We start from the raw sequence: 14,139 nt of genomic DNA on the forward strand, positions 1-14,139 counted from the left end.
GTTAATACTAGGGCACTGTTTTAAAAACAGTCCATGAATTATCTTTAAGATCCCCCAAAAGGTGATTATAAAAGCTATTTCATATCTATTACGTAAGAAACTTAACAACTTCAAGTGATTACAGTGTCTGCACCAGCACCATACAAATACTGAGATGGAACAAGAGACAGCAAACTGAAGAAGTTGATAAATTTATTACAGGTGCTTTAGAATCCAAATTTCTTTTAACTGCTATGAATAATTTATAATGTTGTGCTTTTGGTTAGTGATATACACTGCGTACTCCAGAGATCTTTATTGTCTATAAATCCTTTGCAGTAGCATTACCAACACAACACCAATAAAAACATGGGCTGAAAGAAGTTAATAGAAATAGCCTTTCTTAAATGTTAAGCACAGATTCATTCTGTTCACTGACTACTGACTCTTATGCTGCCAATATTCCAGGAGTTAACTGCAGAATTAGGGGGGTTGGGGCAAGGGGTTAATGTTCTTTTTCAAATTTAGAAGTGAATACTTAACAGCTGCAAAGTCATGTTAAGCTTATAAGAGAATACTAGTGTTTCAGCTAACCACACCATATTTAGCACATCAGCAAGACTTTACACAAAAAACGTGGAAAGGAGTCTGTAGGTAGGAATCAGGCAGAGCAAAGTCCAATACCCTGTAGCAGGGGAGGAAAAAATACAATGCAAACACCGTCAAGGCCTCTTCCACCAAAACTGGCAGATTCAGAACTGCAGAACTGTGCAAGAGCAAAACCTCAGTTCTTCAAGTCAAGGCCTTGTGCCTTGGTAGTGCCTCCACAGGGGCCTCAGGGATGAAGGAAGAAAGGAGGCTATTACAGATTCCTTGAAGCAAGACTCTTTGGACATGCAGATAACTTTCCAATTTCAATTGGACTTCCTTCCATATTGATCAGTTGTGCTCAAAATCTCATACCCTTCTTTCACAAACTGCTTCACTTCATTCCTATTCTCCCTAGCTTGAAGCTAATGCCAACTCCTATGTCTACTCCTCTGCTGTTATTTTCCACTCATCTTACCCCTCCTAAATCTACGCCCCCAACGTGACTAATACAACATTTGCTACTATCATGCTGTCTATACTATACTACTCTCCTCTTGTACTCTTTCCYTATTTTATCTAATCTGACTGAGAATTCTATAGAATAAGGACTGCTACTATGTTCATTCAACTTGCAGTGCTATTTCCAAGCCTCTATTGTTCTAAGCGAGTTTAATTTCCTTCACAATGATGACAATTTATACTCAGAGAGATTACTAGCAAGTCCTCAAGAGTTAATCTCTTCTGTCACAGAAAATCACGTCATTAAAATAGAAGCAAGTACAATGATAACTGCATTTCAGGGTCCCTGAAGAGAAGCARAGTGGCTGAGAACCATGTTAGAAACAATCATTTTTCTCAAAGAATAAGTCATCCCTCTAACCTATCCAGGAATTACAATAGCCTATAGATGGGGAAACATTCTTCTTACCTCCTCCTTCCCCAAGGAGTGGGCACCCATACATAAGATGCAGTAGTTGTTAATTATCAGGCATACAACTTTAGGGAAGGTTTAAGGAAGTAATATCAGCCTCACATCTATGAAATGTACTTAAATACTAAGTAGATGTAACTGCTTACCTTCGATGTAGTTTCATTAAAGATGCACAAAACACAGTAATACTCTCTTACTCCTAAAAATGCTTTCCAGATAGATTTGCAAATACTGTGAGACTAGGTGGGGAAGTATGCACTGCTTATGCTTGCTAATCTTTTTCCTGTGGATGAACTGCAGAATTTCTTGACATAGACATGCTGGCTATTACAAGATTGGATTCAAAAACAGAGCAGCACATCCAAGTAAGAAAAATCCATTAACTGTTATAAATAGAAAAAAAAAAGCTAATCCATGGTGCATGCACCACAGAATGACACATGCAATGGTATTTCACGGAATATATTTCCAGCACGCTTGACCTGTCCTCATATATTTCTCTAACCATTCACTGTTGGCTACTGTTGAAGGTGGACCTTGACCCAGCATACTTTTTTTATGCTCTTGCAAGATATACCCTAACTTGGAACTGTTGAGTAGTATTTCTGATTTCTCCCCAACCACTATTTTAGCAAAAGCATAAGAAGGATCAATTTCTTCTCTGCAGTTGTACCCTGGCCACCTGTTAAAGTTAATAAAAGCTACAGAGGAARGCAAAATTTAGCTATAAGTGATCATTTTCCCCGTAAATTATTCTTAAATGTATTACTTCCTTTGAAGAACAAGCAATTACAGTTAAGATTTATTGATTTCATAATTCCACTTAGAGAACTAAATTTAAAATAAACGAACCCCAAGAAAGTTCAGTATTCTATGAAGCGGATGTTTAAACAATCCGACTAGCTGGTGTCTCTCTGCACTATTCATAGTGAAAGGATTTGTTAAACTCAAAACGTGAGGTACCATCTTCTGAAAGTAATTATGAGTCAAACAAAAAGCTGAGATGGTTAGTTCTGGAGAGTGACACTAAAACTGCTGTAAAAATAGAAAAAAAAGAAGAAGAAAACTTGCTACAGGTGCATCAGTCTGAAAGAAGAGCTGCTGATGTACCTTGAAGTATAAGGGCTTGGCTTACCATGGAACTTCAAATCCCATAGACTGTTTCTTTCCAGACACTGTCATTTTGGTAACTTTTGGCACAATTTCAGATTCCATTCTGGCTGACTGGGAATCCCTTGATTTTCCTAGTAATAGACAAAAAGTAAGTTTGAACTTAAAATTGAGACTGAAGTTTAATAAGTTACACTCCTTCTCTTCAACTCAATAGCAGTTAATGATAACAATTAACCCTCAGAGTTAGTTTTCTTATTTGCATTTGTTACATACTTGTTCAAATTAACCTATAAACATTTATTGCGAAAAAAAAAATCTCATCTGTTTCTCAATTCATTCAGGTGACAGCTGCACCATTTAAGAGCTTTACTATTTGACAAGAGTTCTGTAGAATTCCAGCAGTATTTTATGCAAGATAAGGAAGATGAAGTTTTGCAGTTTTGCAGCTGCTCACTAGCTGATCAGGTTAATTCTTATTTAGAGTTCTACTTTTGCCTTAACATCACTGAGTCTCTAGGCTACTGCATGGTAAAATGTCTAGCTCAAGTACTGCTAATAGCAGCAATAGAGCTCACYGTGGGCTATCAAGTTTCCCTGAAAGCTAGGAACAAATAGTTTTCTCATACTGAATTATGCCAAAGTAGCCAAGTAATTCCCAAGCTGGCTAATTTAAAAGTAATTTAGGAGTAATTAACAGAGTTGAACATCTTAATTCCCTTACAGGTACAAAATTTTACTACTATTTAAATGAAAATAAAATTACAGTAAGGTTCTTTTTATTTATTTTTCTTTGAAATTACATTCAACAAACCTAATAGTGTAATTTCTTGGAAATCCGAGAAAAAGTGATCCACCTTTTGGGTGGAGGGGGAGTGGAACCTTTCCACAATTCCCTCTTTAATATGCCATGATCCCTTCTCCATTTAAGAARAAAAGAAATTCTACCTTTACAGCATGAATGACAACTTTACCTTGTGTTCTAAACGACGCTATGTACATAGGAAAGTAAAACAGAATAATCTCRATTCAGAATTAAATTGTAATTTTTAACCATCCTTCACCTATAGATGTAGCTGAAAATTAAATTAGAAAAAAGCAGCTATTCTTCATATAATCCACCAATTCTAATAGTCGTAGCCACATCGATACTTATTTTGAATATCAAATTAATATTTTAAGTGTTTTAGATTACTAATGTAAGACGAGCTGGTGCACTCATTTGATCCTACTCAYGTAGGTTAGCTCTGTATTGTGATCTAAAGTATGAGAGCTATACCTTAGAAACCACATAATCACTTTGCTAGACAGGCTACGTATAAAGTTGTGGTCAAGACTGTTGAAGATCTGTTTCAGGTAAGGAAACACAATACCACAGACAGGTCTATAATAGACAGCACACCAAAATAGCTGGTTTTTTTTTCTTTCTTTTTAAAAAAGAATCTCACAATAGACTGAGACACTGTTATTTAATTGATTAGTCTTCATCTTCCTCATTTGTSTCATCTGCTGTTTCTCATTTTATTTGTATACCACCTGGAGATCCACGGAAGAAAATCTGTAGGAGCATTCTTAACAGTTGCATACAAAGTACAYTGCAAATAAGAAATAACAGTAACAAAAAATATAAAAGCAATAGCACAAATTATGTTTTACAAAAATCACAAATAATGTAGTTGACAAACAAATAGCCAGGATTAAAAAAATTCAAGTCACTGGACAAGGACTACCAATTAAATACAAACTTTTCATATCATCTTCAAGCTCCTACACAGGCCACCTACAGCATTTCTTGACTGAAAAGTTGATCACTTGAATTACATTAAAAATCACACTGCTTTTGTTGCCAACTTAGTTCGTTTCTCTCCACTACAATTCTAACAACTTTCAAGCAGCCATCTCCTTCAGCTGCTAAACATGAATGCTTTAGATGTCATTCGAAAGCTAAATTGCAGGTAATTCTCAGAAAATATGCTGTTTGAAATGTGGCTGTTTGGAATTAAAAATGACAGAAACAATTACGAAATTGAAATGAGATTAGTTGAAAGAAACCAAAGTAACAACTGGCACATAGAACTTGGAATCTATTAGCAATATTTGTTACAAAAACTAAAAAGCTACAGATTCGGCAAAACACATTTTCTCTAAATGATTTAGAACTTCAGCTTCACTCTGTACAGCAGTTATTGAGGTGTTTAACACTGATCCAAAGTTGAACATACAAGGAGAGTGAAATATATTCAAGGTATTAAGTATTTGACATGTTTGAAGGAAAGCCAAATAATCACCTTCAAAAGCATTACACTTCTCACTTTCTAGATAAAATCTGTAAGAATAGACAATTCATTAGAACTACATTGTTGAGACAGAATCATTTATTTCTGTAGCATGCAGCAAGCATCTGAAATTATGCACATTGAAGAAATATATTTTATACCACAGTACAGTAATCAAGTGATGCTGTTACAAGAGAAGGTTCCATATGCAAAATACCTAACAAGGTTAAGAAAACAGGATTTGAAAAACAAAAAAAAAAAAAAACAAACAAAAAAAAAATGAAGCCTACAACATTCACACTATGCAACACAGAACACCAGACAAATCTCAATCTAGATATTAGGAAAACAGTAAAAGTTGCCAGAAGATGCAAAAAAAAAAATTACCTAAGACTCGGGACAAAATAAAACTGATCATTAACAGCACTGAGTAGTTTTGTTTGTTTATTTTTAAGCACTAACACTTCAAAATAGGTGCAGCAAGGAGGCTGATCAAGAGCATAAAATAGCAAACCAAACCACTAGAAGACACCTCAAATGGTAACATTCAAGTAGATACAAAGATAATTGCAAAAATTATTAGTAACCCTAGCAACAGGAGGAAATGTCCAACAGCACTTAAAAAAAAAAAAACCCACTCTGTGCACTGCAGATACCATTAAAAATTAATAATATTATGAAGAAAATGTTACTCTCTATAAAGTCTTCAGATTCACAATCCTTTTCAAAGGCTAGATGGGAGGACAAACCAAATATCCTTGTTTTGTCCTCTGAAGGTCAATAATTATGAACTCCAGTATGAGGGACAGAAGTTCAGGAAAGGAGTATACTTTACTATCTAATCTACAGGGCACTGCAGAGAACTGCATGACAAATTCTTATCTGCTTTAGCAGACAAGGCCAAAACTATTTAGCACTTAACAGATCAAATGTAGATCCTTAAAATTGTACCTTGGAACTCAATAAAAGTCAATGTACAACACTGGTTCGATTCTGAACAGAAATACTTCTTAATCATCAAGCAGAGTATCCTATGGCAACTAAAAGGTGTTGCGTCCCTGGAAAATGCCTGGTAGCTTTCCCAATCCCAATATGATTGGGACAAGAGCAGCTGTGAGAATATCAACCTCTGAAGAGAAAGGATAAGCTTTTTGCCAAAGAAGTCTTTATAAACATCCTTCAGACCTACTGCCATTTGGGCATCCTTAGGCACAAACCTAAGTAACTAAACAACATATGTTTCCTAAATCAAGGGAATACATGAAATAAAAATGAAAGGGCCATACTGACAGTTGCACCTKTAATAAACTTATTCATTATTACTATTCATACTTTCGCCTCCCAAGCAAGCCCCAATGCCTCCTTGCARCATTTAACTGAGCCACACATTACAAAAAAATAAAAATGAGAGGATCATATATACATATAAAATACATGCACTAATTTGCCAATCTGTCAAATTCCAGAGCAAGCACCTTTACTCAAAAGGGGATTCCATAAAAATGCTGCCAATTAACTAACTTAATACCAGGAAAAGTTAAAGAAATCTTCCATCTGTGAAAACAGAAAGCATACATTTGTAAATTATAAAAATATAAGTGTTTGTYGGTATGACAGTTATCACTGTTCAAAATCTTTTAAAAAAATCAAACTTCTAGCYCTTCCTATTTCAGGAATAGTAGTTTTCAGAAAAATACTACTGAGGCTATACTGACATCAGTATAGCTGGACTACAGCATATCATATCTACAAGACAACCACTACTACAAAACAAAACATCCACTAATACACCTGTCTCAGCATTAAATTAGGATGAGGCTAATAGCAAAGGGAATAAATAAAACCATGCTGATGTTACTCCAGTAYTACTATGGCAGTACTGACAATTTGACAGTCAAGGAATTTTTCCCTTTCATCAGTCTTCTTCTGTTTGTTTGCTTTTACCTCTCCTGTGATTGCACTTTGGTCTTCTGATTGAAAAGCTTTTTGATTTGGCCAAACATCGTTATGTAACAGTACTAGCTCTAACTTCAAAATTCTTACAACTCCAAAGCCTGACCTCAAAGTATTTGCAGACTGAAAATTAGGAAGTTTCACACAGACACACATGTATAGGAAGCAAGCAAAACAGAGTGCTTCAAAATGAACACCCAGAGAAACTATTGTCAAGCTAGAAAAGYAGAATTATATGGATATAGTCAATCATATTCCTTTACCATAAGCAACTCCCTAGGTTCTGGATTTCTTTTGTAAAAATGGTTGTAAGGATTGGCAAAAATACGTACGCGTTGTCTGCATGCGTGCTTCCTTATCACATACAATAGGCCCGAAAAGTCCTTTTCAGGTTTCTATACATACACACACACGCACACATTTTGAAAACWGGTAGGTAAATACCGATCTTTTCTCCAATTTTGTTGGAGGTAGGAGATATAGTTATTTTTTCAGTGCTTGGAACAGTCAATCGTTAGTCTATTTGTTCCCAGGTAGTTTAGAGGTACATAAAAATAACAGGAGCCTGTTAAACAGCAACCATCTCAGCTAACAAATTCTGGTATCAAATAAAGTAGAGAGCAAAAATAGGTTTTGTTGGCATATCCAGAGAAACACATACTAGCACTGAGCATTTAAATCTACTCTGGCTTAGTTCAGATACTGTATCTTTCAACAAGAAAAACAAAATGCCAGTTTTCTCTTCCTACCCTTACATAGCAAATTCTCATACATCTCCTTCCAAACTGTACTCCTCTTGGYAAATTGTACAATGGCACTGGAACTTCCAGTCAACTTCACCATTACACAGAGAGGCCACTTTTCACAAAACAAACCACAGTTTTTATCATGCCAGAGTTCAGTTTGCAAAACAAGAAGGGAAGAATCCCAAGGTGTTAGGTATGTCTTCCATCTATGCTTCCTCACATGGCAAACTCATTTTAGTAAGTCCCATCTACTCTCCACAAGTTACCCATCTGCAGTTGAAAAAAAACACTTGGTGTTTGTTCATTTGGGGAGGTTTTACTTTATTTCAGCAATTCTTTTTCAGTATGTTTCCTAACAGCTGCACTGCTACAACTAGGAGGGTAGCAAAGCACCAAGGAACCCCTGAATCTAGTTTTGTCGGGGAAAAAGTGTGTAAAAATAAGTTATCCACACAAAATAACTAGCAGTGTACTAGCACTGGCAAAGGAGTACATAGAGTTACTAGCTCCTTTAGTTCTACTGACAACCAAAAAATCCTTCGACTGTTTCTGACAGACGCTTCTGTACTGAAAACAAAATATTCCCAAGAAACCCTCATCATCATCTGTGCAGCACAATCTCATTGTTGGAATGACAGTATGATTTTTTCCGTACAAAGTTTTCCAACATATTATTCTAGTGATGTTTAATAGTAAAAATTCATATTAAACACTAATATTTATCCTTAAACTAGAAGCTCTTATTTAATAAGCTTCCTAACAAATTGCAGTAAACTGCATTATTGTATATCCAGTTTAGATAAATCATTTAAAAGCAACATAAGCGTCCCCCCCACACACACACACACAAAAGTATAAAACAACCTTATGGGGAATGGGTTAGCAGCTATGTAAACCAGCACCACCATGAAAAACGTATACATGTAACCATGTCTTCTGATCTAAAAGATACCGTTTGCATCCCTTGCTCTGCTACAGACTTTCTATATAACCACAAGCAAGTCACTTACACCCTTGTCTACCCATTATGCAGCAACATCCACCAATTGAATAGAAGATAAAAGGCAGTGTACTGGTTTTGTGCTTATATCACTCTGTCATGAGCTTATTCCAAGCATGTTTTGTGACTCACTTATTAAAAAAAAAAAAAGTTTGCTTACACTACTGGCAGTGTTCAACTGTTGAGCATATTAGTAATAATGGAAGCACAGTCAGTCAAGACATAGTTCTGTCCGAAAAGTAAACTGAACAATCAAAGCCTATATCAAGATAGCACTTTCCTTGCTACGTGTTATGCGATCATTTAAAGCCAATTTTAAGGCATTACAATTGTGAAAGTTTTCCAAATATGGACAATGCATGAGATAAGAGACGCAAAGATGCCAGCCTGACCGTTTGCAAACTTCACACTCAGAAGCATGTATCTATCACCTGCTTGCCCAATGTACAGCAAACATTTTTACATTAACATCCAATTACACACATCCATCACTGTAACCAGCTATTTTGAAATGCTGACCAAAATACCAAAAACCTACCCAGCTGACATGCTTTAACTGTTTACATCCTTCCATATATGCTATAAAACTCAGCAGTTCCAAACTAAGCAAAACCTTTAATTCTCCTTAAGAGTACAGTAGTATCTTTCAACTTCAAAATTTCACAGCACTTAGAAAAAAGAGCACTGGGATATATAAAGTATGTTAAATTAAAGGGATATAGTAGTGAATATGATCATTTTTTGTATAGTTTATATTAAACTATCACAAATTTCACAGAACATTCTTTAGTTAAGCTTTCCACGCACATGGGATCTTCAGTGGCAGTTCTCTCTATTACTAACTTACAACATACAAATATCTTAGCAAGACTCTCTCATGGTATAGAGAATTAGTAATATCAAAGTRTGATAGTGATGGAAATATAGCTCAGAATTTCAAACATGTGCTCCACCATGGAATTTAGAACATTCCAAATTTCCTAAATTTACACAGTTAACCTTTAAAAGATTTTGCCTACATGTAATTTGCAATGTACTCATCTCTATATCCCAGCATTTAAATACCTTTTGATGAAAAGTGGCAGTTTGCCACACATGTGAGAAGCAAGAAATAAATTCAAAATAAAGAAATCCTTTTTCATGWAAATATTTAAACCAATACAGAATAATGAGGAAAGGAAATCTTAAATRATTTTTACAAGTCTCTCTCATTCTTCTATTATCCTAGAAGCATCAGCAGCTCTCTGAAGAGCACCTCAGATAGCAAAGAAACACCCCTTAGCTCTAATTAATATGTTAAATTAAAAAAATATGTAACATTATTCTCTTGTATCTAAATTCTACCAACTCAAAAGACTTTTTTTAGGAAGAAACATGACAACCAAATATATTAGTATGAACTGCAATGTACAATTAATGTTACTGAATATCTAGCACTTTTAAATGTAACAGTCCAAAATAAAAAAGGTAGCATGCTAAGTCACCCCCACAGTATTGAGACACAACCACCCAAAAGATATTAAAAACAATTCCCCCAAACAAGAACACTGAACTTTTTCTTTTTAAAAGAAAGGTTATTTCCTAAATAGAAACCACAGTCAGGGGTTTTCCAGGTAACTTTGTCTTGTTGTTATAAGTATTATCTTCTCTGCAAAGTTTCAGATGGTGAATAYGATCTTTTTTTTTCCCATGAAATCAGGAGTAGACATTTTCACTGAAAAATGCTGAATTGAAAACATTTACTTGTACCTGACTACAAGGTATTTTTTAAGGTTTTGATACACTGAGGTGATACAGCAGGCTATTGAGTGATTTTCCTAAGAACCATGAACATGGGCCAAATTCTCTGTAGAACACAATATGCAAACAGCACAACAATTCGCCATCCCAAAACTGCAGTTCCAAAAGAGTTTACTTCACTACTTCCAGCTGCAAAAACTGCACAGGCAGTAGGCACAGTCAGAAGAGCCAGCAGCCTAGCCTGTTAGTCAGCACTTTTCATTGTTAAGGCTTTGCTTTCAACACTTTAAACATTTGGCAAATTGAACTCTTTAGTTYAAACATTCATTTGTCCAAGTGAGATGCCTATCTGAGGTTGAATTTTCTATTTTTTCAGAAAGGAGAATAGGGAAACTGTCATCAGACAGAATGGTTCATTTCCAAAAATGGCATCTGGAAAAAAATATAATTTGCATAAGTTAAATCCTTCTAGTGAGCTTTCCATCTTCTAAAAATTCACTCAACTTTGGCCCTAGAAAACAGCTTGCACATTCTCATACAACTTCCTAAAATTTAACAGCTAAATTCCMAAATACTTCATTGATACTAAGCATGTAGCTTCTGCACAGATTTGAGACTTGGGTTTTGCAAGTGCAGCTCTTCTTGGCCAAGCTGGACTAAGTCTTGTTACCTAAACCGAGAGCACATCCTACCTCTCTTGTGGTGTCCGGTAATTTCTTACTGCATCAGAAAATTTAAGGTGAGTATCGGCCTGGGGTAAACAAAAAGCRAACAAGACTGGGGGGCAAGAATGGGTGGTATGCAGGGGCACAAAACGGATGCTTGATTAAAACACAACTATGTAAGATGGTGAAATGAGAAGAGAAAGATACTAGAAGTTAGTAAGAAGAAATGAACATTAAAGTAAACCTTGGCCAGCAATAAGACAAACAAGGACAGACAAGGACTGCAGGAATCAATAAAGCAGAGAAGACATGACAAGAGATGTAGCAAGGAAAAAAAACACTCGATCATATCAATCACAGACTAACACATGAAATTTGGGGAAAATGTGTGGAAGGAGAAAGCAAGCAAGAGGATACATACTAAAATGACAAATTACTGCAGAAGCTAAACATGAATGAAGGAAGCAGAAGAAGATCAGAGCTGAAGATGAATGMAAAGTAAGTGGAAGAAAGTGAACAGGCAAAAAAAAATCATGGCCAATAACTGGAAAATAGAGGAAATTGGGAATGGCTAAGCAAGGAGTTTGGAGGGATAGAGGGGGGGAAAAAATGGAACTGTAACAAGAATTTTGGAGTAACATGACAGAATGCTGTGTTTAGGGCAAAAATAGGAACCAAATGAAAAACTGAAAACATAACTAAATAAATTAGGGGACTAGCCCTGTTGATAAGGAGGAGATGAGAAAGACAAAGATACTGACATAAGCTCAAGTGGGAGTGGAAGGGACAGAATGATTTATAATGAGGCAACAGCACATTTTCTTTCCTGTCAAAACTTAGCCAAACTTTTTCAGTCTTACCATTCCTCTTGCCACTAATATTTCCCCCCCAACCAAAGCCAGATGATACAGAAAACAGCAATGAGCTACAGCAACATTCTTTTGCTATTGTTAGCTTAAACAAAGACTTTTCAATGGAATTGTTTGTGCCATCAGGGCTTTTTTTTAATTAATCAAATTATAAGTATTCAAATACTCAAACATTACATTAYTAAGGTTGGCTCTGAAACCTATTTTTCTCAATGACCTTTTATTGTACTCGTTCCATTGAGTGGTATTCACCTAATAAGCTACCAGTATTTCCTTTTTTCTCATTTAATACTCCAATCTCATTTTTCTATCATTAAACAGTAGCCAATCCTTCCTCTAGAACACCAAATAGTTCATTGATTTTCATGGATTTTTCTTTTCTACTGATCACTACAGTATCTGCAGGCTTCACAATCAACATTTTCATCAGTTTATCTTCTCACAGGAAGTAAAGGCATTGTGACAAAAAATAATACTAATTTTGGATCTCTAGTGTCCTACATGATGTCTCGTAATACTTTTTTTAATATCGTATTTCTTACTGACCTCTGTTACAGTTGCAAGCATTCCATTTTGGAGCAAACTGCACTTCGTTATGTCTCAARTTATCGATACTTAATATAACGCACCAATCATAACCACCTTTAAGTCACATAGACATTATATATACACACACTTGTCAGCAAGGAACCCATGCATTATATCTGTATATAGACCACTTGTATGGTCTTTCCACAAACATGGATAATTAGTCTGGTTTACATTTACAGGTAATATATTAGAGGAAAGAAAGGCACTGTTACTGGAGTAAAACTCTCATTTCACAATTTCCAGTTTCATCAAAGCAACACCTAGTGTGAAAAAACAGAGGTCTACAGCACAGAAAGATGGACTGTGGGGTGTTTGTTTTCTTCTAGAGATTACACAAATATCAGCTGTCCTCCTTTGATATTTCCGATACGTAAAAATTTAAAGGTCCAATAGGAATACACAACAATCAAAACAGTGACTTTCTTATCTGTCAACTCTGTGACAAGAATGTTCGTGTGGTATTTCTCATGCCCGCAGTTTATACTTAATGGACTAAAATCCAATCTTTCACAGAATCGTAATTCAGTACAACTCATTTTGTAACTATTGAAACCTTATTTGTGGGAGGTGTACTACTCTGCACTACTCTCTAGCAATGCCAATGTCCCTTCTCTATCCGTTACTGAAGTTACGATTTGTTGTAAAAATAACTTATGTATTAGACGCTTGCAATCGTTCTGTAACAGTGCCCTTACTCTCCCACAGACATACAACCATGAGTCGTTGGTGGTGTTTCCTAATTCAACGAATTTTTCTTAAATGACTGTGAATTGTCTTTCACTGAGATTTAGAAAAAGCTCTGTCTGATACTTCTGAAGTGCAACTTCCTACCATAAATGGTCATGTAAAGAGCAGAGTCAGCACTGTGTGCAGGATAGCCCTAAAAAGATATATCCATTAGCTAGTCACTTAATTGACCAGAATGCATGTAGTCCATGCAAATTAACAGAATTTCTGTTAAGACTTTGGCCCAAAATGAGTATGTAAAACTGAAAGTACAATATGTACATTCTATTACAATTATATTCATTTCCAAAAATAACAGACAGCAATTTCAGGTTTAAACTTTACCTAGTATTATAATGCCAGAGGATGGTGCTATTTGCCTGCACACCATCCAGGTAATTTAGAAACAGAAATATGAGTTTAATATACATACTGACCTTAACTATGTAAGAACTATGTAAGCATATTCCAAGCATATATACAAACATATGTTGACTGTATTACAGGAGTGCAAGGCATTTTTAGCCTTCCTAATCCAAAAATTATACTTACACACCAAAATCCTCCAGTAAGAAGAATTTAAATCACAGTAAATTTAAAGTAAAAATAACAGTGAACAAGAAAAGCATGACTGTTAGCAAAGAAAAGTAAAATAATCTTAGATCTGTTCAACACTTCCAAATCTATTCAATAAAGTTTTCTTCAGAAATACAAATGAGGTGGCCTTTCACAGCTGCAGAAATGTGTTTACTAGTCTTACACAAACATATATTAAAACTAAATAAATAGCTAGTAATTTCAGCTTTTATATATTCAGGAAAAATGTATTTTGTCTGCTTCTAGTGCAGTGGGAACCCTACTGTAAGATTAATTTAAGCCTTATTTAATTTAATTTAGGTTCTTTGAATTCTCAACTCCCCCACCACTCTGCTTGTGGCATTCCAGCCACATTAGACCCTGAM

At 35.4% G+C, this 14,139-nt stretch overlaps 1 protein-coding gene across 1 annotated transcript in view; it reads right to left on the minus strand.

The window, feature by feature from the left end:
- Positions 1-14,139, minus strand: part of HBS1L (HBS1 like translational GTPase) — a 62,746-nt gene that overhangs the window by 23,372 nt on the left and 25,235 nt on the right. Inside the window, exon 5 of the mRNA XM_085301876.1 lies at positions 2,637-2,745. Coding sequence (XP_085158002.1) covers positions 2,637-2,745 — 109 coding nt within the window. The remainder of the gene's footprint in view (positions 1-2,636; positions 2,746-14,139) is intronic.

The sequence above is a fragment of the Rhea americana genome, unplaced genomic scaffold (assembly GCF_003343005.1).
Source record: "Rhea americana isolate MKP2758 unplaced genomic scaffold, rheAme1 scaffold_180, whole genome shotgun sequence".
NCBI lineage: Eukaryota > Metazoa > Chordata > Aves > Rheiformes > Rheidae > Rhea > Rhea americana.